Below are 26537 nucleotides of genomic sequence, written 5' to 3'. Positions count from 1 at the left end.
ATCAGGTCTTATTTTACAGCTTTATATTTCTCAAGTGGGGTTAGCATTAGAAAAAGGGCTGAATTTGATGGCATGGCTAGATAATACCTATTAGGTGCTATTTAGAAGTTGATAATTTTAGTCCTAAAACCTAAGAGGGGTGACGCTTGCTATTGCCCAGTACCGAGGACAGTCCGGGATGTCCTGCTTTCTGCAGAAGCTGCTCCTTCCTGTTCTTGTCGAGGTCAGCGGTGACCCCACATTGGTGGCTTCGTGCGCAGTTCTCAGTGCCTACCCACCGTGTGTGACCTTTCAGGGACATTGTGAGAGGGAGACAGGAGGGTAGGAGTCAGACGAGGCAATGTGCTATACTGTACACCTGACACTATCCTATATAATAAAGAGCTAATATGCTAATTAGACTGGACAGCGGAACAACCTTCCAGAAAGATCAGTGGGCGGGACCGTGGGGCTACGAGGCAGCCAGGGCTGCAAGGGCCGAGCCCCTTGCACGAATTTTGTGCACCGGGCCTCTAGTTATAAAATAAGATTGAATATAAACTATAATTGAAAAATAAAATTTGAAAGAGAGAAGAATGAGGCCATGTGAACACGGAAGCAGAGAGAGCGGTTGGATGATGTCACACTGCCGGCCTTGAAGCTGGAGGACGGGGCCAGGAGCCACGCAGTGCAGGCGCCTCTAGAGGCTGGACTGGGCAGGGAATGGGCTCTCCTCTGGAGCCTCCAGGAGGAGCACAGCTCGCTGACACACTTCGGACTCCTGACACCCAGAAGGAGAGAAGAAATGCGGGTAGCTTTAAGCCGCTCAGTGTGTGACCCTCAGGGCTACACTGGGAGGGGCCAACCAAATATTTGTGGGAGGAGGGCAGGAAGGATGGGAGGAGGGCAGGAAGGATGGGAGGAAGGCGAGGTGGGAGGAAGGGAAGGAGGGAGGGAGGGAGGAAGGAGTTTGAAAAGCAGAGTAGAAGCCCCGAGGAGTGAGCGGGAGGAGGCCGCTGGGCAGCCGGGGGAGAGAAGGGCGTGCAGAGCAGCTTTCCTCCGATTTCCCGACCGGGGAATCACCTCGAGAAGTTCCCACTGGTGAGGGCAGGACGCCCATCAACACGCTGAACGGGGCAACGAAACTGCTCTGTGTTAGAAACGGAGGATTTGCCTTTTTGCTTTTCATTTTGTTTGTTTTTGAAGGAGCGGGACAAAGATGGACAAGAGTAGAGAGGGAAGGGGGAGAAAGGAATGGCCACACAATACTCAAAATGGCTAAAATACGCATCGCGCACACGCGTATCTCACTGTCTGATTTTTCCGGAGAAGCCAGGATCTGGGTGTGTAAGTAATTTCTGATTTTTCAATAGCGGCAACTAATTAAAAGCAATGTTAAGTCCTCTTGTCAACAAAACAAAGTCGATGCAGCAGCCAGAATTGACCCGAGTCAGCTGGTGACCCCCCTGGGAGATTTCCCCATTGGCTCTCACGATTCGTTCCCAGAACAGGAAGCACAGAGGAGGGCTGGGATGGCGGGCGCCGGATCTTTCCGATAGTACGCATCAACACTTTAAGTTACCAAGTCATTGTTTTTTTCAAACGAGAAACGTTAGCATCTGCAGTGATAACAATGGATGTTTGTAATGAGCTCTAAGGCTTTCCAAAGCAGTGCTGGTGTATGCTGCTTTGATTTACCTCCGGACGGGGTGGGGGTGTGGATCTTCTGAGGTTAAAGGCTGGGAGTCTGGGCACAGCCCGAACTGTAACCGACATCAGGGTGGGCGTGGGGGCACCCAGGGGCTCCTGCCAGAGCCCCCAACGGCACGGCGATTTCTTTAACCGGGCTGACCAAAGAGAGTGTGATCTTTTCCAACTTGGGATGGAAAGCTGGTGATGCTGGACCTAGCATGCTGACTTGGAGGGGTTACTTCAGCTCCTTGAGGGTCCATAGATAGAAATTAGATTATAAATCACTTCAAGTGTGCCCAGAACATGCCCCCTATGCCCCCAGAGCAAATTTTTCTCACCACCCCAAACACACCTTAGCTGCGGGAGCTCCCAGGAAGGATCGCTTTCTTATGGCTCTAAAGGTCACACATGACCCAGCTGCGCCTCCTCTCTTGCCCTTGAACGACACGGACATTACTGCAGCCGAAACATTTTTCTTATCAGGTGACTGCTCAGGGAGGTGTTTATTTGGAAGCTCTAATGTCGTTATTATTTTAAACAGCCCGGCCGACGCATGAGGACATTGGTCTTCGGTGTGTTGACCTTGAAGATGTGGTCTAGAAGGAGGCCAACATGCTGGTTCCTTCTTTTCAGGCTTCCCTCTGGTCTGCCATGCTAATCTGAGCCAGCTCTTGCCAGCAGCTTTTCTGACCTGACACCACCTCCCTCCCGCCCCCACCCCCCCCCCCCCCCGGGGCATCGTCCTTCCTCATAAATGCCAAACACGTCCATGTTGGGGGTCTCCTCCCTCCAATGTAACCCGTGTTTTCTCCAATTAACTGCCATCTCAAATACTCCCCTCTCCAACATGTGACTCCTGTCACAGCCCCGCTTCCCTGTCTCTTCTGTCTGAACCCGTACGGGGTTACGTGTTTGCCTGCCATTGCTAGTCCCTCTCAGGATGTAGCTCCTGGGGAGCAGGGCTGTCTTCTTGTCCTCGTCCTCAGAGCCGTGCACATTGCCTGGCGTTTATGCGCTAAATGAACCTGAAGAGTCCAAATGTCAGTGAGCTTTCACGTGCGTTTTCTGCCGGGAACTGGAGCGAGGGCACCGCAGACGCTCTTGACCTTGACAACAGCCCACACAGCAGACCTAACTCACCACGCTCCGTCTTCTCAGCCTTTATCCCTGCGCAAGCGTCTGGCTCTTGCACACCGACTGTCCAGGGCATGGAGTTTTCCGGAGCCCAGATGGAGGCCCTGGAGTTCATGTGTGCCCACGCACGCGCCTTTCAGCACCACTCGCCTGCCTTCTTCCTCAGAATTTCCTCTGGCCTCTTTCCAGCAATCTGTCAGGAAGTTATAGACTAAGGACTCTTTGGCAATTAGACTGGGCTTCAGTTGCTTCTGAAAGATGAATTTAGAGGTAATTTTCCAATTACCAGCCGTCGTCAAATAAACGGAGACAAAAGACGGCTGGATCTTTCTCTTGGCATGAACGCTCCTCGTGCCTGCAGGAGCTGGCCGTGGTGTCTTAGTGATGAATGCGGGGAATCAGCAGCTTAAAAACCAATTAGCTTTCCGCTGCTTTTGCTAAGGTGGGGCCAGGGCGGGCTGCTTGAGGATGGAGTTCGAACAGGGCCAGCGGGAAGTTGAGCTAGCAGAACTGATGAAAGGCCTGCTCCAAGGGCATCTGTGTCTCAGCAACATCCAGATCTTCATCTTCATTTGATGGAACACTTCTGAGCCTGATCTGTCAGCACAGGCGTGAAGGGGTAATAGCTGTCGACGCCTGTTCTAGGTACTTACGCCTGAAGTGATCACAGGGGCATTTTTCACGGGAGCTTTTATCTGCGGGTGGAAGTTTTCCTGTGCATTTGCTATCTGCAAAGATGTCGAACTTACCCACACTAATATTTATAAGGTGATAATCTGCCTTATAAATTTATAAGGTGGTGTTTTTCTGCCATTGTTTGTGTGACATTTTGCTTTGTTAATGGTTGCATTTTGTCATGGGTCTGACAGGAAGGCCGGGGGATCACCTTGGAGTGCTGTGTTGCATGGGCTCAGGGCCTGATTTGCAGGCTCGAAGGTCCAGACATTTAATTCTGTTAGGACTCTACTGTGGAACTAACCAAACTCAGAAGGCACTGTTGTATCAACCAAGGTGCCAATTTCTTAATTTACAACAAAAATACTACCTTTCTAGGGAGATAGAACTCAACTCTTCCATCCAGGGTGCCCCATTCCTTGTAGCTGCCATGATCGGGTGGAAAGACAGATCTAGTACAGAATCCCAGCTCCACTAATGACCTGAGGCAAGCCTGACCTTTCTGAGCCTCAGTTTCCTCATTTGTAAGACAGTCATCCAGGGAGGTCGTGAAGAACACATATGTTAACTGCTGGGTCCAAGAAGAACCATTGACTGATTTTGATAGGACAGCCAAGTGCAAAGGTGAAGAATATAGACTTTGGAGTCAGCGTGTGGATTCCAATCCCTGCTTCTGCCACACGAGCAAGTGGCCCCCTATTTCTGAGATTTGGTGTCCTCATCTGCAGATCAGGACTGGAATGCTCTCTAACTCATGGACTTGCTGTTGTATGGACTGATAGGCCATATTGGAAAGCCCCTGGCATGGTGGTCACGGCTCCCGGAGGTAGTAAGGGCTCGAATGAATGGAAGCTGCCATTGTTATTAGGCATGTTCATGGCTGTGGTGGTTAGAAATAAGTAGTAGTGGCTATTGTGGCACCACCAGCAACAAAAGCAAAACAGCCGAGAGGTGCACGTTGCTTAGTGACCAGAAAATTGACCCAAGGGGTGGACTGTCTAGGGAATCATGCTGGTGCTATTCATGCTTTGGGCTGAGTGATCCTCTTTTGTGGGGGGCTGTCCTGTTCAGGGCAGGGTACTTAGCATCTCTGGCCTCCACCCACTAGATGCCAGTAGCACCACCCCGTTGTGACAATCAGAGATGTCTCTGATCTCACCCCGCTGGTGAAGCACTGGTCCAGGGGACCACTGCACCCAGACCATGGAGAAGCCTGTGGGCCCCCACAGCACGCCCGCACCTTTATAAACTCCCACTGGCCCAAGTGTTTTGCTTTGATTCTCCCTTTTCTAGATTTAATCTAAGCTCTATTTTGTCCCTTTGATGACAAATACCAAGTGGCTATTATGAACCATGTGCCTGGAGGATAAGCTATTGGAGAAAAGGCTCAGCCTTTGCCTGGGAAACAGGCCACAGACTCCCCCTCAGCCGCTCTGGCTGCTCTCTCCTTGCTCCCATGGGTCAAGACCATCGGCTAGCTCACAGCTTCCCAAACCCCACTGCGGCCCGCAGCAGGACGCTTCTTGGTCCTGCAGTGACGAGCCTTGTCTGCGTAGAATGACTTCTTTTGAGAGCTCAACGTTTTCCTTGTGCGGACGCCCAGGATACTTACTGGCATAATAATGGCCGGGACATGAATTTACCACGTGGGTCACAGATTCCTGTGCAAAATAGGGACCTGCTGTATCCCCCAGCTGGTGTGTGGAGGCAGATTAACTGAGATTCTGTGGGTTCTTCCCTGGCCTCTCTCCTGTCTAATGTCGATCTTATTCCAAATTGTAGACCAAGCCCCTTGATATTTACCACAAAGTGGTTTTTAAGGACAGAGCTTAACGTAATGTGTCGAAGCTTCTGTTTTCTGCTCTGTTATCCAGTGCCTACCTCCGTCTGCGTTACTGTACAATTTTGAATGCTCCTTGCCCGCGGAGCTGGTGGTTCATAAATCTCTGCCTCGTGACCAGAATAGTCGGTCCCATTGTAATTTAGACTCATGTCAGGGAAGGCCTGGCCGAATGATTAAAAGTTCAAATTATTTTCCAATTAAAGAAAGATATTTCATTACTTTCAAAGTGAGCAAGAACTGGGCGAGGCAACTGTCTCTGACTCTAATGAAACTCTTTGGGGAACCATGAAGTAAACAGATAAGAATGACGGGGAGCCTCATTCTGTGAGTTCCGTATTGATTCCTCATGCGAGTCCATATGCGGTTCCCACCGAGAACTAGGTGCTCACACAAGCCCCTCTCTGCTGAATGTGTTTGAAAACACGTGTGTTCTCACGCCGTTTCAACAGTTACCAGAAACGTTGTTGACACGGTCAGTTTACTTAGCAGAGGCGCTCTTCAGAGATCCACAAAAGTAAACTTTAACCCGGCCTCTGTCAGAATTCCTATTAGAGGAATAGAATCAGCGAGGTGTGTTTAGCTCCCTCCCCTTTTGACCTTTGAGAGCGATCATTCTACATTTCTCAGATATGTCACGTTCCGATCATGCCACTTTTCACAGATGCTTCGCATAATTTCATCTGGGGCGTCCAGGTGTCCTGGTGTCCTGTTTTAACTATGGATTTTTTATTGAAAAACAAAAACTATAAAACACCTACTGTGCGTTCACCTGCGGTGGCTCCCTACCTTTTTCTACATCGAGTCATTGCCGTGGGGGTCTGTGCCAAGCTCGCAGGACTGGACAGACATCAGCAGGCCTGGGCCAGGCTCAGGTCTGTCTAATGAGCTAGGTTAATTTCTTCAACATTCAGTTTCATTATTTTTGAATAATCTTCCATTTTCCTACCTATCAGAGTTGTGAAGATTGAGTTTGGGAAGCGAGGGGGTCTGACGACTAAAAGAAATATTTTATACAAACACCTGCCAACAGGTCTTTTAATCTGCAGAAGGATGGGTTGGCATATCAGGGCTCTAGAAGGATCTTTCAGAGAGTGTGCAGAAAGGGAGCCATAGAGAAAAGCGGCAACGCCACGAGGGACAGTTCACAAGACGCGTTGCCATTTAGAGATAATGTCAAGTTAAAGGCAGGAGGTGCAGCGCCTGCTAAGGAGGGCGCGGGCGGCCCAGCGACACTTGGTCTCTGGCTATGCCAGGAGGGCTGGGCAGGCAAGATGAGCAGATGGAGAAAGTAGATTGGTGGTTGCCAAGGGGGCGGTGGGAATGGGGAGTGACTGCTGATGGGTAAGGGGTTTCTTTAGGGGCTGATAAAATGTTCTAAAAGTGATTGGGGTGATGGTTCCACAAATCTGTGAAAATATATGGAAAACTACTGAGTTCTATACTTGTAAAGAATGAATTTTGGGGTGTGTTAATTGTATCTCAACAAAGCTACTATGGTGAGAGAGAGAGAGAGAGAGAGAGAGAGAGAGAGAAATTTAGGTTATGCCTGTAAACACTTGAGACAGGATTTTAAAAATATCATTATTTCTGTTAATAAAAATTCTGCTTTCAGACTGAGTTGCTGAAAGAATTGGGTTTAGGAGTCAAGAGACCTGGCTCTAGTGCTTGGGCAAGTGCCTCAGCCGCCCAGGGCCTCAGTTTCCTCATGTAAATATTAGGGACTTTGATAAAATGACCTATGTGTCCCGTCCCAGCCCTAAAAGCCCTACAGTTTCCAATGTGCCATTCCTGTCTGCTGTCTTCCCAAGCATCACCCCCCAGAACTCCACCCTGCCAGCACTCACACCAGGAGAACTTGTTGTGTGGTATGACTGTGGGTGTTTTATATATTGGGTTTCCTTTGAGTCGGGCATCCTTAAAACAAGAAGTTCCCAGTTCTTCTTAAACTGTCCCATACGAGTCTAAGAATACTTAGACGCCCACGCACGGGTCCCAGAGCTGTGACCGTTGACCTTTTATGTAACCCTCCTGTTACATAATCATCAAGTTCAGGTTAGGAGTGTCTTGACTTTTGCCTCGGGTCCAACACCTGCCTGAGGGACTGTTTTATCACTTTATTTGCCTCCTCGGCTCCTGTTTATCTCTCCCGCACTTATTCCAAGGGACTTGAAGACATTAGCACAAACCTCACCTGATTGAACTGATTAGTGCAAAACAAGGCTGTCAGCGTGGGGCTGCCCATAATACAGTTTTGCAGGGCGATGCCGGCCGCTCTGGCTGGAGCTGACATCGGCAAGTTAAAGGTTGAGGAGGCTGGTGAGGAGGAAGGAAAGGTTCGAGCTGAATCACAAGCTCAGGGTCGGACACCAAGTAATAAAATAAGTGCATGATAGTGGCTGCCGGGCAGACAGTGGGCTAACGGGGAAGTGGCAATTGAATCGGCGGGGGGCTGAGCAGCAGAGAGGCGTGGGCTGGATGGAAAACTAAAGAAGAAACAATAAAAGCCGGCTCGGCGGGGAGAGCAGAGGCGGCTGTCACCTTGTCTGAGGAGAAATTAAGAAGCCAGACAAATTATAAGTGTACTTTCATCTGGAGACACGCTCAGACAGCCTGCGATTGGCCCCCGGGGGTGGTGAGTGGCGCTGGAGGGCCCGTGAGCGCCCGCTCTGACTCAGCAGGGGCACCGTCGGGACTTGCCGACGTGTGCAGGTGTCGATGAAGTGCAGGGCGGGTGATGTTTGGGGTGTTGCTGGATGTCCTTGACTTTCCTGTTCAGAGAGGGAATAGACGATAAAGTGAGGATAGCTACGCGGGGGAGGCCTCTGTGTATCCAGCCATGGCTGCCACAGGTGATACCACTGATGGCCACATGGCCTTCTGCCGTCAGAGGGGACGCGGAGGCAGCCTGCTGGAGCACTCACAGCAAGGACTCTGCTCCTGACCTCCCGGGTCTCCCTCCCCGGGAGTCCTGAAGCCTCTGTATAAGTGGTGAACCTGGTGAACCGCGCCGCTCGCAGGGACAGCTGGAGGGGCGCAGCCACAGGAAGGGTTTCCGGGGACCCCTGGACTTGGGTGACACTGATGTCCTTTGTCCTGCCACCAAGAAGGAAGAGGATGGGCCGCTCTGAACATTCACCGTCTTCAGCATTCCGCTGCCTCTCCTTCTCTCTATCGGCGCTGGTTTCACTAGGCTCCCCATCAACAATGCCTGAGTGTGCCTCAGTGTGTCTGGGAACAAAGGCAGGAAGAACCTGTCCCATGCAGACAGCTGTGGGGCCTAGCCAGGAGGGGCTGGCAAACACCTGCAGCTCAAGCGGGCTCCAGGCTCACAGGGCAGCTCAGCCTGGTGGCCAGCAAGAGTGGGGCTCCTCCCTCAACTGTGCTCCCCAGCACACACCCAGTCCTGCAAGCCTGCTCGGCCACCGCGGCCTCTGGGGTGGAGGAGGGATTCAGTCTCCTTCTAGAGGGTTCTCTCCAGTTCTCAAGTGTCATGACCCAGTGGAGGGAGGAAGGTTGATTCTGACATGGATGCCGGCTTCGCAGCCAGCACACACAGCCTTCCCCGCGCAGGGCCAGCTCGGGCTCAGCACCGTCTTCGCCCCCCATCGCAGGACGTCAGGGAAGCCCGGGGAATACGGGTTGTGGGCAGATCTCCCCTAAAGGAAACACACAGCAGACAGAGAAGCGCCAGGGGACTGCCCAGCCCCAGCCCATGTTCACGAGGGTAATAGAAGGCATAATTTGTTTTCAGGGTGTAATTTTATTAGCCCTTAATGCAAAAAAGGTAAGATGGATCCCCTAGTATTTTACAATAACGCTATCAATTTTCTAATACCATACTATTACAATAAGCATTTTACTGAACGTGAGGAATAGGTAATTGCATTCCTTATCTATTAGCATATCGTAATTTACCACCCCAAACTTGGCTCTCTTATCCCCTTCATTCTTCTATTTTCACTATTAAAAAACTTTTCAATATTCTCTAAAGTGGCTCCATAGGCTTTCTGCAACCAACCTATGTTTCTGTCACCGCCTCTCTCTTCAGATGGTAATTACCCGGAGCGGTTTAATGAATAAACTAACAAATGAATTAATAACCACCGGAGTGGGTCCCCGGAAAGCAGCGTGCGCAGGGACTCACTGACATTGAGCGGATGGTGGCTGGCTGTCTTATGATACGAGATGAACTCCATGCTCCCCCCAACTCTCTCCGTCCTGGCTCACAAGAGTTTCCGCTGGCAGTTACATAAACAAGCACGGGGGAAATTATTGCCTAATTTCAAATCCATAAATGAATCACTAACTCAAAGTGCACCTCTGCTTCACGCTGCTAAGTCTCAGGTGAGTCATGGCGCGATGCGGTGCTCTCAGAGACGGGCGCGGAGCAAGCTGCCCTGCCCGACGGAGGCCCCGGCGTCCTCGGGGTGCTGCGTGGATACAGGTGCCTCCACGTGCGGGCAGGGTTCTCCCGAGCGCCCTCCACCCAAATCAAAGGCGTCAGGGCAGGGCAGGCGTGTGGCCTTGTCCCGCACTGGGCAGGTCGAGGAGCCTCCCTGGCTGCCACCCACTGCATGCCATCAGGCTTCCCTATGTTTGAGAGCACCCCCAAAGCTCCACACATTTCCAAAGGCTGCCCCGTGGCAGGTGGGGGTGAGGGCCCTGCCCTGGTGGAGAATGTGTTCCAGGAAGTGCGGTTCTCCACGCTCTCAGCGATGTGGGCCTGTGTAGCTGAGTGTTGGCCACTTGGCTAACCTACAGCCCATGGAGTGTAGTACTGTTGTTATTTATTCCTGCAAGACACTTGTTTTTGTTTTGTTTTCTTTTTAAAAAAATATATTTTATTGATTTTTTACAGAGAGGAAGAGAGAGGGATAGAGAGCTAGAAACATCGATGAGAGAGAAACATCGATCAGCTGCCTCTTGTACACCCCCTACTGGGGATGTGCCCGCAACCAAGGTACATGCCCTTGACCGGAATCGAACCTGGGACCCTTGAGTCCACAGGCCGACGCTCTATCCACTGAGCCAAACCGGTTTTGGCTGTTTTTGTTTTCTAAGAGAAGAATTGTTGTTCAAATAGGCTCTGGGCTCTCAGGGAAGGAGAAGGGTAGCATATCCCATACAAATAAAACCTGGACCCTCTCAGGGATCCGCTAGAAGTCTGAACGAGATACAACAGTAGCAGGAGTCTGAGGCCCGGGCATGCACCCGGGGGTGTCCCCCCAATGCACCAAGGGGAACACTTATTCCTGGCCGAGCCCTCCGTAGCCAGTGTTGTGACTCCGAGCTTCCATCCTCGGTCCCAACGCTATGAGCAACCTGGCGGTCGATGGCTGTCAGAGGGGGGCTCCTCTCCACCAGCTCCCGAGGCTGAGGTCTGGAGCTGGGAAGCCCACGTGCTGATCGGCAGTGAAACCAGGGCTGGGCCGGGATCACTCAGCCTTTGGGAACCAAACCATAATTTCCCGGTGCTCAAGACCAGAGAATTCAAGCAAAGGGGTTGGTCAGACAAACTGAATTCACTCGCTATGCCACATGTAGTGTTGAGCACTATGGTCAAGACTGGGTCAGTCATGACCAGGACTGACAAGGTGTTTTGCAACACAGAGGGATTCTGGGATTTAACACACTGACAAATGAAAACACTAATGACATACAGTAATAAATACCAAGAAGAAAACACAGTGGTGGCCGTGGGTGGGTGGGTGGGTGCCAGGAAATGCTGAGCCCTGAAAGACAAGACGGCCCAGCCACGCACAGACCAGGAGGAGCACTGCAGGCAGACAGTGGAGCAGGTGCAAAGGCCCTGTGGTACAAATGAAGGTGGCTCAAGGGTGTGACTGAGTTTAACTCACAAAGGGAAGCTGAGCATGAAGTTCTGAGGAGCTCCTTGGAACTCCCTAGGGCTGACCGCAACCTGATCCCCAGGGCGGAGTCAGCAGATGGACAGTTACAAAACAACAGGATGTTCAGGATTCTTCTGGCTGCCCATGTGCCTTCCCCCACCGGTCTCCCCTCCGAACATTGGCCCAGAGTCCGCTCTGTGGATTGCACCCAGATACCTGTTAATAAGTGTCCCAGGCACTGCAGAAAGTGGAATGAAGCAGCAGTGAGCAAGGCAGCAACAAATAAAGACTTTTTTTTTGTTAAAAAAAAAAAAGCCAGAGGTAATCAAGTCCCCATGTCCATGCAAACCTGTTCAGGCCTCGATTTCCCTTGGAAAGTTAGACTTCATCTCTGACTTGGACTTTTTCTTATTAAAGGAACAACATGTCACATGAAACTTTTTTTTGACATGACAATGCCTGGGATAATTAGATCCATAAAGAACAATGAAGAGCGAAGTGTTTCGAAGTCTATTCTGAGCAGTTATTATCCAACCTCAGTGCCTTTCAAATGTCACTTGTGGAGCGTTCCTCTGTTTGTAGCGAAGCACAGAACTTTCTCGCTGTTCTCCAAAGTACCCGAGAGCATTTGAACTCTCTGTGTTGAATGGTGGCAAGTGGCTCCAGCATTAAACATGCTCAAATCTTTATTTTGAAAAGCCCGAACGGTGCCCATCAAAACACCCGCCTCCGGACTCACGGAGCATGCTCCTCGGGAAATCATGTCAGGGAAGCACTCCTTTAAATAACGGGACAGCTCACAAGAAGACATCCACGAGCATCGCCTTCCATTGTTCAAAGTGCAACAAAGGAAGTGCCAGAAGATTTTCTTTCCCAAAGAATTCAGCGTCAGTAGTTCACACGAGCTCCTTTATGTGTGGCCGCCTACTGAATGCAATGACTTAATTTCTCTCTCCGTCTCGGCAAATGGAGGTTGCGAATTTTCATTTTACATAAAGGACACCTGGGATTTGCCGGAGAAAAACAGAGTCAAGGCTGCTCAAAGGGCTTTGCGCCCGCACCAGGGCCCTCGCCACGCGCCCCTCCGAGGTGCTCATGACATGCACAAGGCTCTCCCGTGTTAACAGGAGCCCGTGTGGCACAACTCGGGTGTTCACGTGGCTCAGGCTGCTCCGGGCCCCTATTTGGTGGACTGTGTGGATGTCTTGTGGCTCTTGATGCACAAAATAATGAGAACACATGGTGGGACTTTGGACAAGTAAACGGCGCAGCTCGGACAATGCCCGCTCGGGTGCCTTCCATCTGATGCGGGCAGTACGTGCTCGGGGCCCGGGGCCGGGGAAGCGAGGGGAGCAGCAACGCCAGGAGAGAGCAATGCGCCGGTTATGCCTCGCCCTTAGTAGCAGGAATCCGAATCAAGGAGCTGAGAGAGGAGTGGAGAGGGAAGCATGTGGGAAAGCTTAAGAAAACCCGCAGTGATACTGCGTGACTCCGGGGGTGGGGACATTTCTGGGGTGAATTTATGGCCTGCACATGCGCTCGGTGCTAGGCACGGTGGCCGGTACGGCTCTGCTCCCGTGTGCGGAACTGGTCTTTCCACCGGGGTTTGTTTAGTGGACATTTGCTGAGCACCTACTATGTGTCGGGCACTGAGGTACGGAGGATGCTGAGAGGAGCGAAGAAATGGACTCCTGAAGGTCGGGGACTTGGCCTTTGCTTTTTTGTCCCCTCCCTCCTGTGCCTCGAACTCCCCAGGAGCCAATGGCTACACGAATTGAAGAATGTGCGCCATAAAGAACAATGCTTTTCCTTCCGCGTTTAGGGGCACTCGCTCCATTGTGCCAGGACTGTTCCCAGGCGCTTATTTGGGGTGCCAAGTCCGATCCTCTCATACTGCCCTACGAAGCAGGTATGGGAATGATGTTCAGTGAACAGACAGGAAACCGCGGAGGGTGTGACTTGATGAAGGCCATGGTCAAGGTAGGGATGGAAGTGTCTGCCTTCATGTTCATGCTTCCAGAGTACACGGCCTCCCCGGGACGCCAGGGCCCCACCTGCGGGTGGAAATGTTGAGCCATTCCTGTTTCTGATGACCTTGGTGGCCAAATAGGATCAAATGCTGCGTGAGGTTGGCTCACCTCTGTCCAGAAGTTGGTGTCTGAAAGCCCAGACCTCCCACCACTTTTCAACCCTGGAGCAGCTGGCCCGGCTGCTCGGGGAGAGAGCCCGCGGGGTTGGGAGCTGAGGCCGCCCTGAGCCAGATGCCCGAGCCCTAGACCCTGCCGGTCCTGGCTGCGTGAGCGCTGGCCGGCGCAGGAGGGTGGGAAAGGGGCCGGTTACATCACGGTTTCCTTACTGCAGGCGGGGGAAGGAGACTTACATAACCTCCGCGGCTTTTGGCTGAATAACCACAGGACAGAGCTCAGTCTGGTTGAAAACAAAAGAATCAGAGCCCATTGCCCCTGAGGGTGCAGCGGACCCCAGCCCCTGCTTCCCATTTTCCTGCTGAAATGGCAGCTGCACGACATGACCGCCCTCCCACCCGGCTGGCTGTGCTTCTCTGGACCTGCAGCCCGGTGCTCACCCCTCAACACTTTCCCTTTTTCTTAAATACCCCAAACACCCAAAATGAATGTTTCTTTCCCCTTTGACCGTTATCTTACTTGGTTGCCTCTTCGAAGCAGTGCGGGTTGGTTTGGCAAAGGGCTCACAAGCTGGCCGCCTTTCCACCAGACTCGGCCCTCGCTCACACGCAGGGTCTTCTAGGTGCGTGGAGGCGGGCGTGGCTTCTCTACCAGAGTTTTAGAACATCGGTCCCGAGGGGCTCAGTTCCCACCACACTCCCACTTGGAAATATTTCAGGGTCCAAAGCTAAGTTAGGAGCCCCGGCCGCCGAGGAGGTGTGCTGGCTGCACCCCCCACCCCGGGGATGTGTCCTCAAGTCTCGGGGCTGTGAGTCTCTCCTGTTGGGAGAGGAGCTGAGAGTGCGTTAGATTTAGAGTTTGGGAATTATCCCCAGCACAGATCAGAAAAGACTTGTTTGTTCTGAGCCCTAACCTTAGCGGGAGGGGGGATTTGCTGTTACCAGGGAGCGAGAGGGAGGGTGGCATTCGGTTCTGGGCCATGACTGTGGCTTCCAAGAGGATTAACTGCGTCACTGCCGCAAAGTGGATCCATTTCCGCGCTGTTTTGTGGGGCCTGTTCCATTGGGTCTCTGCCCCGCGCTAGCCTGTGGGCTTTGCTCCGTGTGTGCGTTTGGAATGGAATTCGGTGGCACATTTCTTCTCACCCTGTTTGCCGCACACTCTCTCCGAAAAGGGACTTGCTCGCTCCCGAGCACCTGGAAGCAGGGGCCCTGTGAGTCAGAAGGGCTGTCTCAGTTTAGAGATGAGGAAACGGAGGCCATAGGGACCCCTCCGGGCACTCAGGGCCGGGCAGGACTCTCTGTCCCTCTGCCCGCTCTGACGTCGGCCATTCCAGAGAATGTGTGAGAATGCGCATGGCACAGCATTCCAGAGCCACGCGGAGTCCCACCCCACAGCCAGTGCCCTCGGCACTAAACGTCACAGCGAATAATGGGGCGTGGAACACTGGTGCTTTGGGCTAAAATCTGGGTATGCTCTGCCTACAACATCAGCCTGAAGGAGAGAAACCGAGGCAGGGTTGTACAAAATTAGGGCAAATCGGAGTTTTTACTTTTGTATTGTCTTACCCTGACGTGCTGTCCGTCCCTGTCCCCCCAGGGCAGTTGTGCACCTGTCACCTCCTCTTTAACATGCAGAGTCGCATGGGAACCACGGCCTTGCAGCCTCCAGCAAGAAGAGAGGCTCAGCAAACGCTGTCGCCGGTCTTCCAGAGCGGGCAAGAGGGAAACAGACGAAAACCAAACCCGGCAGGACTCCAGGGAGGGAAGGGCCTCGGCGGGCGTCTCATCCACCCCGCTCTGCACAGCTGCTGGGGAGCTGGACTGGAGCCACCACGGCCCCTGAGTCCGGGTTCTGGGTGGACGGGGTGTGGAATGCAATCTCAGATGCTTTGGCTGCAAACAATGGGCCGCCCGGCTCAAAACGGCTCAGACGACAAGGGGTGTCATTACCTCAAGGCCAAAGAGGAGCAAGGCCAGGCACGGAACAGGAGCGGGTCAGCCGTCGGCCTGTCCTGACGGTGGGTGGCTCTCCCTCCACTGACCCGTGTCAGCATCCCCTGGCGGTGGCACCACCCTCTGAAGGGCGCAGCCATTCACGGGATGGATGTGACGTGCCACGTTCAGCTCCCACACGTGAGTCCTTTCTGCATGGCCACAGCTCCTTCATGTCTCTCCGTAAACCTGACAGAGAAATAGCCGAAGAAAATAAAGATGATTTTATGGATTCCCTATTTCCATGGGTCGCTAATGATTGTAACAGCCTGGGAAAAGGGTCTAACACCCGGCGGTCCGCATTCATTTAACGTGATTTCTGTGCACATCTCTGCGGCAGAAACCGCGCTGTATCAGCACACACCAAGCCAAGTGGTGTGCCTCTGGGTTCATTTTATTTCTTCATCGTGGAAGGACTGTAAACACAATCACGACCCTCCCTGGGGAGATTCCCTCATGATACAACCGTCCTCTCTGCCTTCCGAGGATGAGTGTCTTAAGACCTTAGGCGGCCATCGGGAGCAGTGGGAAGGATGAGGTCGAGTTGGGGTGCTGGTGGGTGCTTGCAGGGTGCCGGAGACCAGCCTGCCTCCTGGAGGGCGGCCCCCACCCTGGGCCATTGTTCCCTCGTCTTCAAAGGAACAGACTGGACTACATAACCTTTTTTCTTTTTTAATTGCGGTGAAGTTCACATAACATAAAAGGAACCATTTTACAGTGTACAATTCAGTGGCATTTAGTACATTCACAATTATGCCGCCGCCACCTCTATCTAGTTCCAGAACATTTTATCACCCCCAAGGAGACCCCCTACCTGTTAAACTGGATTAACATAATCTTTTAAGGACCCTTTCAATTATATAATTCTGTGGCTCCAAATGAGGAAATTGGCTCATTCAGCTCTTAAAAATACCCTCCAGACCGCAAAGACGCGAAGATTACCCCATAAATGTGGAACATCTAAATATTTGTCCCTAACAAACACAGTGGGAGGGACGACCGGGGCTGCTGGGGGCAGATGACTCCTGGGCTGCTCGTGGGCAGCTCCCCAGCGCTGGGCATTTCCACGGCGGGGCCAGCCGCGTGCCCACCGAGCGGCCTCCCTGGCAGCGGAGACGGGGCACAGACTCTGGCTCCGGGACAAGACGTGGGGTTGACATTGCTCGTTCCTTGTCACCTCAGGGAAACCACGGTCCCACCTGTCTTTACCGGAAAAGGGCCATGCTTTTCGAGGAATTCAGATTCCTGAGCCGAGGGCATTTTTGTGGTTGCCCCCCGGGTGGGATGAGCCTATCCCGTCACCCCCATCGGTGAGGGGAGTGAAGTGGGGAGGTCACGCTCTTTCCGTTCAGAGCCTTGGCGTGGGAAATGGTCCAGTTGCCCTGCCGGGTCCCAGCTGCCCACCTCCCCTGTGAGAGAATGCGGATGTCCAATGTTTTAGGCGGTGAGATTCCTATTTCAAGCAAAGATCCAACGTGGAAGCCTAGTACATACCACAGGCGGGCCAGTCTGTGAGCTCATCTCGCTGGGCCTTCTCCCCTCCTCTATGAGGGGCCTCCGTGGACCCCGCCCTGTGGGCTCCCCCATTCCCTCAAGCACAGGATGGAAACCACCCATCTTGGCCCTACAGGGGCTCCAAGCGCTGGTGTCGATGGTCTTTGGGCCACCTGTGCACCATCTGTGAATTTCTGCTTTTTTATTGGCCACCAGGTCGCTAAGAAACGCCCACGTACGGCACAATCAAACTTCCGGAGAGCCCTGGGTGAGACCCCTGCTCTCATTGCTCACCGGGATCACCGCGTTCCCCGCCCCCTGGCTCACCGGCTCACACCTTTTAAGCCTCAGCAGCCCCGCCCGTGTTCCCAGGCCGCCTTTGCTCCGTCCAGCGCGGCAATGAAAAGATTAGAGGCAGGGCGGTGGTGACTCACCGCTCCCACATTTTAATTGAACTTGCTGGTTTCTCTCGAGGAGGACTCGGGACATCAACACCTGGAATTTATGAGTGGTGTTTAGAACAGCAAATGGTTTCACAGTTTTGTTTTCAATCTATGTGCTTCTGGAGGGAATCAAACCTATTACAGCCACACGGGCATCCCTACCCATTTGGTGAGATGAACTGCAGATGCGTGTGTTGTGTCTCTGTGGTCCTGCATTGGGCTGGGAATTTCACGGATGTCACATGTGGAAAGTCCCTCAGCCAGGAGCACTATCACACCATGGTGGCATTTAGACAGGACACAGACTTGTATGTGGCTGGCAATGCCACAGATAATGAATTCCAGTGACCGAAACGGGAAATAATATAAAACTAAACTAAACAGCTCACATTGCATTTATACTAAAGATTCGATTGGTCGAGTAAAAGCCTAAGTAAATGAAACAGCAGCGGTGGACAGTTTGGTGGCTGGCGGAGAGTGTGGCCCGAGCTGCAGTGAGGAGGGAACCCCGCGGACAGGCCACTCAACACTCCGGGCCTGAGACAGCCATGCCGGGGCCTTCTACCTGCCACAGCTCCTACAGTCACGTCACGGGACTGTCTCAGCACACGCTCCCTGGGGAGGCAGGTGTCCCTACCCGACCTCATTGGAGGGAGGGGGCTCCCCTGAGCCTTGGGGTTGGCTGTGGGGAGTCGGGGCCTGGCCCCCTCTCCTGACTTCTCACCCAGTGCTCTCGAAACACCAGCAACCGCTCCATGGTCCATTAAATTGGACTGAAGCTCCGACGGCTTGCAAAGCACATTTTTCTGAAGAGCTGTTATAAAGGTCTCATTGCTCAAGGGTAATCTAGCAAAACCGCCAAGACCCCCACTCCCGCCCCTCCCTCCCCTCCCTAGATGCTCGGACTTGCCAGGGCAAGGAAAAGGGAGAGCTGACTCCAGGAGTAACTGCACCCAGCCCAGAGCTGTTTGGAGGATACACGGAAGGTTCCAGAAGAGGCAAGGGCACCCCACAGGGATCGTTTGGGGTAGTACTCCAGAGCCCAGCCTCCCTGTCCTCTAGCTCTCCCTCTGCTGCCCACCAGCCGGGGAGCTGGGAGTGGCGCTCTGCCTCCCTGTGCCTCAGTTTCCTTGTCTGGACATAGGGTTGCTCATGGGCTCCGCCTCAGAGGCTGGTCGTGATGCAATGCCCCGAGGACAGTGCTCACCGTGCGTCAGGAACTGTACCCACAAAAATGAGCAAAATAGGCAGCAATCCCTGCCCTTATATTTGGGGGTATAGTGAACACTCAATCGGGTCATTAGCCCCCAGTTAGAGCAGACCTTTGCCAACAAGTCACCCGTTTGCTGGCATCGGGCACGGCCTTCCCGGGGCTTTGACGGTGGCTGACACCTACCACCGCAATGTCCTGCCAACCGGCAGCCCGGTACACACAATGTGCTGCCAGCTTGTGCCCTGGGCACACTCGACGTCCAGGAGGTGCTCCCGCCAGCCTGCGCCCGCCCCTCCCGCCTGTCAACCGAAGGGCCATGTGTTTTGCATCAGCAGTGAACTGGGCCAAAGTTTAGTCAATCAGACGTTGTGTAAGGGCTGGCGAGGGGTCGGAGGCCTCCTGGCATCCCCGCGGCTGGCTGTTCAATGATTATCTCCCTGGGGTGGGTCGTGGGGAGCCGGTCCAAAGCGAAGCTGACCATGGCCCCGATCCAAAGGCCTGCCCCTGACGTCAGAGACGAGCCTCCGGGGTGGGGCCCAGGGGCGGACCTTGCTTCTCCGTGGCATTTAAAGCCGGTGCTTCTGCCACCGAACACCAAACTCCGCCTTCCCACCGGGAAAGCAGGCTCACCAGCGGGAAGAGCCCTAAAGCAAGGCTTGGAGCTCTGGTGGAGATCGTCCAGAGAGAAGGAAGGTAGGCCGGGCTTTTGAACTTGCACTGCTAAAAACCACCGCGGCAACGCGAGCTCGCTTCCTTATCCTTACAGCCACGCCTGTCTGCAGGTGCGCAGCCGGACACAGCCCCGGCGTGGGCTGGAGGGCGTCGGTGCTCGCTCATGTTCAGGAAGCCCACACTTGCTATTTCAGGGAACCTGAGTGTCCGTGGCCCTCAGCACGACTCTGCAGAAATGCCTCCTCAGCTCCCCAACGGCCTCAACATCTCAGCCAAGGTCGTCCAGGGCACCCTGGACAGCCTGCCCCAGGCAGTGCGCGAGTTCGTGGAGACCAATGCCAGCCTGTGCCAGCCCGAATGCATCCACATCTGCAATGGCTCCGAGGAGGAGAACCAGCAGCTGCTGCACGAAATGGAGGAGCAGGGCACCATCAAGAGGCTGAAGAAGTACGACAACTGGTGAGTGCACCCCAGCCCCAGCACCCCCCCCCCCAACCCCAAAGGTGGTGTTGGTGGTGGATGAAGATCGAGAGGTGGGGGGGTTGCAGGCCTTTGAAAAACGATGTAATGGCCAGGCCAGAACCATATAGACTTTAACTTAATGACACTCGTAGTGCCCAAGTCTTCAATGAGTTAGCATATGCAAACAAATGCTCTTTGCAAATTAGACACCGGATAAAAACGGAAGTCGGACCGCCCCCGGCCTCCCAGACTAGCTCACAGTCTAGTAAATGGCTCCTTGACTCTGCCAGCTGGTGTGGCTGTCACATCTGCAGAACATCACCAGTGCTTGGCACCTGCTAGGTGCAGGGAGGACACGAGGATGAGTCAACGGGTCCATTCCCACATGACGCTTGGCTGAGAGGACCCCGCACACAGACGCAGTCACAATAGCCGCACTTCCCCTCCGCCCCTCACCTGTGTGGTTTTGATTTTTGCAGCTGGTTGGCTCTCACTGACCCCAGGGACGTGGCCAGAATCGAAAGCAAGACGGTCATCATTACCCGAGAGCAAAGAGATACGGTGCCCATCCCCAAAAGCGGCCTCAGCCAGCTGGGTCGCTGGATGTCGGAGGAGGACTTTGAGAAAGCATTCAACGCCCGGTTTCCGGGGTGCATGAAAGGTAGATAACGCATTTATTTGACGGGCAAAGTATCCGCAAGCCTTGTATTATGATGTCTGTCCGAACGGTCACCTTAACCGTAATGGAAACTCCCGTGGCCTCAGAGGTCTTTAAATTCCATACGTGAAATTGGCAGCGTATTGAAAATGTACATCTTAGTTTTAGATTTACAAACTGTCTCCTGGGAAAGGAAAACGATTTCCACGCATGGGGGAAACCAAATTGCACATTTATGAAAACGCCTTTGTTTTGGGATTCCCTCCACTTCCCAGTGGACTCTCGTGAACTGGGGAGCCGGGGGCGGGCAGGGAGTGACGTGATTGGAGGAAACCAGAGTGAGTCCGAGGCCCTTTCTCACGGCTCCCCCCGCCCGCAGGTCGCACCATGTACGTCATCCCCTTCAGCATGGGGCCCCTGGGCTCGCCTCTGGCCAAGGTCGGCATCGAGCTGACGGACTCGCCCTACGTGGTGGCCAGCATGCGCATCATGACGAGAATGGGGACGCCCGTCCTGGAAGCTCTGGGGGACGGGGAATTCGTCAAGTGCCTCCATTCCGTGGGGTGCCCCTTGCCTTTAAAAAGTAAGCACATGGTTTCAAAATCAAAAGCTAGAATTTCTAAAAGTAAGCTTAGCCTTAAGCCCCAGGCGCGTCCTCCGGGGCCGCGGCGGGTGGGGCCCCGCTGACCGGCCGTGTCCTCCGCAGAGCCGCTGGTGAACAACTGGGCCTGTAACCCCGAGCAGACGCTCATCGCCCACCTGCCCGACCGCAGGGAGATCATCTCCTTCGGGAGCGGCTACGGCGGCAACTCGCTGCTGGGGAAGAAGTGCTTCGCCCTCAGGATGGCCAGCCGGCTGGCCAAGGAGGAGGGGTGGCTGGCCGAGCACATGCTGGTAAGATGCAGGGAGTTCTGAGCGAGCAGGGTCGGGGCAGGCTCAGGGGCGGGTGCTGGCCAATACAGATGGCCTTCCAGGGCCCATCAGGCCAGGCCAGGACACCCAGGCCAGACAGATGCGGAAATGCCATCAATAGTTATGAATGACTCGCGGCTGCTCCTTTTGAAGGACGTCAAACACAACCAGGCCCGTAGACGCCATTATTCAAAATATTTGTTTTGAAAACCTGAAGAAATAGAAGTTGGGGACCCACCCTTTGGGGGCTTCTAGGCACACCCCGAGGCTGAAGTACGGGCTGGGAAGCAAAGGAAGGAAGGGCGTCAGGAGGAATGTTGTCTCTGCAGATCCTGGGCATCACCAGCCCCCAGGGCCAGAAGAAGTACTTCGCGGCCGCGTTCCCCAGCGCCTGCGGGAAGACCAACCTGGCCATGATGAACCCCAGCCTCCCGGGCTGGAAGATCGAGTGTGTGGGCGACGACATCGCCTGGATGAAGTTCGACCAGCAAGGTGACTCTCGGGCCCGCCTGTTGCTCACAGTGGACTTCTGCCTTTAAAACACGCCAAGGGCCCCTGAGTCCACGCTGTCCGGATTTTTAATTTAGTGATTTCAGATCTTGCAAAGGCTTAGAAATATGTATTCTCTACAAGCAGTCTTTCACTTACTATCAAATCTGGGTTGAAACGGGACCCGATGTGGCTGTTTGTTTATAGGGTACATATGTTAAAATAGTTCTGATGGAAAACCGAGGAGCAGCTTGGGTGAGAAAAGAGAAATACAGTCGAAGGAGGAGGGGAAAAAGAGTTGAGAATTTGGTGCAGAAACGAGCCTGGCAAGGTCTCAGAGCACAGGTATGCTTTGCGTGGCGCTCACTTTGACGTCTCGGGTTTAAAACTCTCCAGGTAACTTAAGGGCCATCAACCCAGAAAATGGATTTTTTGGTGTTGCTCCCGGAACCTCTGTGAAGACCAACCCCAACGCCATCAAGACCATCCAGAGGAACACCATCTTCACCAACGTGGCCGAGACCAGCGACGGCGGCGTCTACTGGGAGGGCATCGACCAGCCGCTGGCCGCTGGGGTCAAGGTCACCTCGTGGAAGAACAAGGACTGGACTCCTGAGGACGGTGAGTCCCCCGGAGGGCCCGCTGCCCCCAACCCCGGGTGCTCCGTGTTTGGGCTGGACACTCAGGGGCCTCTCCTCTCTGCCTGCTGTAGGGGAACCTTGTGCCCACCCCAACTCGCGGTTCTGCACCCCCGCCAGCCAGTGCCCCATCATCGACCCTGCCTGGGAGGCTCCGGAGGGCGTGCCCATCGAGGGCATCATCTTCGGAGGGCGCCGGCCTGCTGGTGAGGCTCCCTGCACCCCGGCGGGGCGGGTCTGTGAAATCGCTCCTTTCCTATGACCGTGTCAGAGGGTGCCCGCGAGGCCAGCTTCCTTTCCCAGCATCCGGGATGACTGGCAAGCCCGAAGGTAGAAGCCCCTCTGGCCACGAGAGCCTTTCTGGGCCCCCGACCTGTTGGAGCTTTATCCGTTTTCCTTTGGCTGCGGGCCTCGGTGGAGGCACTGCGGCCGATGCTGCCCTCTGGCTCTGGGGGCACCGTCAGCGGAATAAGGAAGGTGCTGCTCTGCCTTCTTTCATTTGTGAGATGACAGTGCCGGCCGAAGGGTCTGAGTGTCAGAGCGTTGAAGGGACATCTTTCCTTTCCTGCTACAGGTGTCCCTCTGGTCTATGAAGCTCTCAGCTGGCAGCATGGAGTGTTTGTGGGGGCGGCCATGAGGTCCGAGGCCACAGCGGCCGCCGAGCACAAAGGTAAACCCAACTCCAAATCTGCAGCCACGGGGACTGGGATGGTGCGCTCTCTCCCGGCTCTGTGACTCTCTTCCTGTCTCTCTCTCCTGTCTCTGTGTTCCTCTATGTCTCTATGTCTCTCTCTCTCTCCTGTCTTTGTTTCTATGTCTCTGTGTCTCTCCTGACTCTGTCTGTCTCTGTCTGCCTCTGTGTCTCTCTTCTTGTCTCTCTCTCCTGTCTCTGTGTTTCTTTATGTCTCTGTATCTCTCCTGTTTCTGTCTGTCTCTCTGTCTGTCTGTCTCTCCTGTCTCTGTCTGCCTCTGTGTCTGTCTCTGTCTGCCTCTGTGTCTCTCTTCTTGTCTCTCTCTCCTGTTTCTGTGTTTCTTTATGTCTCTGTGTCTCTCCTGTTTCTGTCTGTCTCTCTGTCTGTCTCTCCTGTCTCTGTCTGCCTCTGTGTCTGTGTCTCTCTGTCTCTCTCCGTGTGGAGAGAGGAGCCGAGCATGCCGATGTCAGCAATCAGCACTGTCCTATGCGGGCCTCACTGACGGACAGGGCCCTTGTGTGTTAACAGGCAAAGTCATCATGCACGACCCCTTTGCCATGCGGCCCTTCTTTGGCTACAACTTTGGCCAGTACCTGGCCCACTGGCTCAGCATGGCCCAGCGCCCCGCAGCCAAGCTGCCCAAGATCTTCCACGTCAACTGGTTCCGGAAGGACAAGGACGGCAAGTTCCTCTGGCCCGGGTTCGGAGAGAACTCCCGGGTGCTGGAGTGGATGTTCAACCGGATCGACGGGAAAGGCGGCGCCAAGCTCACGGCCATCGGCTACATCCCCACGGAGGAGGCCCTGAATCTGAGAGGCCTGGGGGACATCAACACGAAGGAGCTCTTCGACATCTCCCGGGAGTTCTGGGAGAAGGAGGTGGAGGACATTCAGGCCTACCTCGAGGAGCAGGTGAACGCCGACCTCCCCTACGAAATCCAGAGGGAGGTCCTGGCTCTGAAGCAGAGAGTCAGCCAGATGTAAGGAGAGCCGGGGCCGCACCCTTCACACCCACTCCCAGTCCGCGAGGTGTGCTGGGAGCAAGAGCGCCGGGCTTCCCAACCCGCTGCCGCCTGCCACCCACAGTGACCACACCCCTGAGCCTTTCCGACAGACACACTTTAATTGTTCAGATACGACCACAGGGTACCGGCTAGTAACTAACGAGATTGGGGAGGGAAATCTTAGCACGTCTCCCAAATTCACGATTCCGTGCACATTTGCTCAATCTTCAGGACACTCAGGCATTTAGTCATTGTCACTGTAGCTATCAGTTAGCAGGAATGCACAGAGAACAATACTTGAGCTGTATATATGTGTGTGTGTGTGGTGTGCTCGTGCGTGTGTGTTTATGTACTGTTATCTAAAACGTATTTAATACCTTCGGAAAAATCTTGGGCAAGATTACCTACTAGTTGTTGCTAGAAAGAAATGTTGCTTTATTATTAATATGTGTGTTTAAATTATTTTTATATACAGTTGTTCCTTACCTTTGCATAATTTCACCTTTTCTCTGAACACGTCTTGGAAAATTACAAAATAAACTTTTATAGAAAGGTGGATTTGTCTGCTTGGTTTTTAAAAATTTGAGCCACCAAGGAGAGAGGACTCGAATCTCAAATCCCCTCCAAAGCACGTGGGACGTCCGGATCCCCCATAAAGAGGGGTGATGGGGATGGAGGGAGCAGAGAATGTCACCCAGAAGGGACAGGGCACCATGCTGGGGGCTTTCTGAATCAACCACTGGGCAGTGTCTGAAGCCACTAGTTAGTGCCCTGTAGCACTTCCATAAGCCTGTAGAGGTGGGTCTCATATACCTGGAACAGGAGCATTTAAAATGTGCTTTTTGACAAAAACGTGGGTCTGGGGGCTTGGCCTTCCATGAGAATGATACCGGAGCCAGTTTCACAGGCTTGTGAAATAAACTCTCTTCTGAATGGGGCTTTTCTCAATGTCATGCCCAGGGAAGGAGAGGAGAGAGGCAAGGATCCCTCGGCAGGAGCAGCCAAGGGTGTCTTCGTGGCACAAGCATTGCCTTGAGCCCTGGGCACACCGAGCACGGCATCAGCAGTGGGCGTGCAGTGCTGCCCCCTGTCGGCCTCACGCCCCTGCCCTCTGCTCCCAGTTTGCTGGGTGCTGGGGAGCAATCCAGACCAGCCGTGGACGTGGCCTGGAACATGACTTCCTCTGGTTGTTTCCTTCCTGGGCCCCACAGTTCGGGCGGCTTCGTTCCTGCCTGGTTACTCACACCATGCTTTCCTTTCACACACTTGCTCATCCCCCCAAACTGCCTTGCACCTGGCAGCGGCTCCAGTGGACGGTGCAGCCGAGATCGCCCCGATTTATAGATGGGAAGCTGAGGCCAGGAGTGCCCCCTGGGGCTGGGAAACAGCAAGCAGAGTTTTCTTTCCCTAAAGGAGCTGAGAGCAGACCCAGCTCTCCTGACAGTGTCAGTTCTAATACCAAGACCACTGGGGGGTGTGGGGACCACACTGAATAGAATGAAAAGGTATTAATTCAAGTCAGTGGCTTTCAAATGATTCTACTTGTCTCTGCAAGCCTGTTTTCACATGTGCTCTTGGTCAGAAACCGAAGGTCCAAGGAAACAAAACCCAAGGCAGCCCACCTGGCGACAGGGGCGAGTGGGGACCAGGCCATAGTTCCTTGGACTCCCGAGAGGGGCTTCCAGGACAGAGTTTGGGCACCATTGTTGAAATGCACGCCCCGGGCCCGTGTCCTAATCTAGGCCCTCAGCAGGTTTTGTCCCTTTGCAGGCAAAGCTGGCCATCTTGGGCTTCCTTAGGCTCCCACCCAGCATCACCCACTCACCCAGCAGGCTTTTGTATGACCATGTTGCCACCAGGCCATGAAAGCCTGGAGGACAGCCTAGAGGAGGTGCCTTAAACAGAAAAGAGTTTTCAAAGGACCAAAAGGACCCAACACTTGCCACTGACTGGCCCCTGACTCAGTTTCCCAGAACCGTGCTCCCTTGTCTGCCCCGTCTAGCTCCAAGCCCTGGTCTCTGTGTGTGAGCCACCAGGACAGTACAGCGTTGCCTGCAGTGCCAGTTTGCAGGAGGCCACGCTAGGTCCTGGGAGGGTGAGTGGCCCTTGGTTGGGAGAATGAAAACCCAGCGTCCTGCTTCCTGGTCAGCCCTCCCCACGTGACCTCAAACCAACATTGGGACTGACGTCTTCCATGGGAAGCCACGTAGGAGCTGCCCCTGACCTCCACGGTTCCCGGAGCTGCGCTCGAGTCTGGGTTAAAGGCCAGAGCACAGTAGGTACAAGGCAAATATTGGACCAGGACAACAAACCTGCCCTGTGCTCACTGAAGCATCGGGGAGCCTGGCCGGCGGGGGTGGGTGGGTGGTGGGGCCCTCTCCCTTCTCCCTCTCGCTCCTCGGGCCCATCCTAACCCAGAACCCCGGTCTGGGTGCCGCACGCATGTTCCTTCTGGAGCTTTAAGACCACAGGGCACGGGCGCCGGAGGCTCCCAGTCTGCCCCTGCCAGAGGCCCCGAGCCAGAGCGGTGACCCCTGCTTTGTCGCCGCTG

General features: G+C 54.0%; 1 protein-coding gene and 1 long non-coding RNA gene across 2 annotated transcripts; one reads left to right on the top strand and one right to left on the bottom strand.

Moving 5' to 3' along the window:
* Window positions 1-7939: 7939 nt before the first annotated feature.
* On the bottom strand, window positions 7940-15474 carry LOC129150962 (uncharacterized). The gene is made up of 3 exons (XR_008557754.1): window positions 15269-15474; window positions 14258-14527; window positions 7940-8091 (listed from the first exon to the last, which is right to left on the bottom strand). It is a non-coding gene; the product is annotated as an uncharacterized LOC129150962 (long non-coding RNA).
* Window positions 15475-19075: 3601 nt separating this feature from the next.
* PCK1 (phosphoenolpyruvate carboxykinase 1) lies at window positions 19076-24536 on the top strand. The gene is made up of 10 exons (XM_008141205.3): window positions 19076-19153; window positions 19327-19591; window positions 20074-20255; window positions 20632-20835; window positions 20959-21146; window positions 21494-21656; window positions 22050-22274; window positions 22366-22497; window positions 22866-22961; window positions 23512-24536. Exons 2-10 carry the CDS (start codon window positions 19368-19370, stop codon window positions 23964-23966), a joined length of 1869 nt encoding a protein of 622 aa, XP_008139427.2. The 5' UTR covers window positions 19076-19153; window positions 19327-19367; the 3' UTR covers window positions 23967-24536.
* Window positions 24537-26537: the final 2001 nt, after the last annotated feature.

The sequence above is a fragment of the Eptesicus fuscus genome, chromosome 12 (assembly GCF_027574615.1).
Source record: "Eptesicus fuscus isolate TK198812 chromosome 12, DD_ASM_mEF_20220401, whole genome shotgun sequence".
Classification (NCBI taxonomy): Eukaryota; Metazoa; Chordata; class Mammalia; order Chiroptera; family Vespertilionidae; genus Eptesicus; species Eptesicus fuscus.
The sequence above is the reverse complement of the archived record's forward strand: the minus strand, read 5'-3'. Positions and strand labels throughout refer to the sequence as shown.

What these genes read in the sequence shown, in the direction of transcription:
- PCK1 (XM_008141205.3), top strand. Translation starts at nt 19,368, where the DNA reads ATGCCTCCTCAGCTCCCCAACGGCCTCAACATCTCAGCCAAGGTCGTC. An exon ending in CTGAAGAAGTACGACAACTG is followed by an intron (nt 19,592 to 20,073) that starts GTGAGTGCACCC and finishes TGATTTTTGCAG; the next exon opens with CTGGTTGGCTCTCACTGACC. An exon ending in GTGCCCCTTGCCTTTAAAAA is followed by an intron (nt 20,836 to 20,958) that starts GTAAGCACATGG and finishes TGTCCTCCGCAG; the next exon opens with AGCCGCTGGTGAACAACTGG.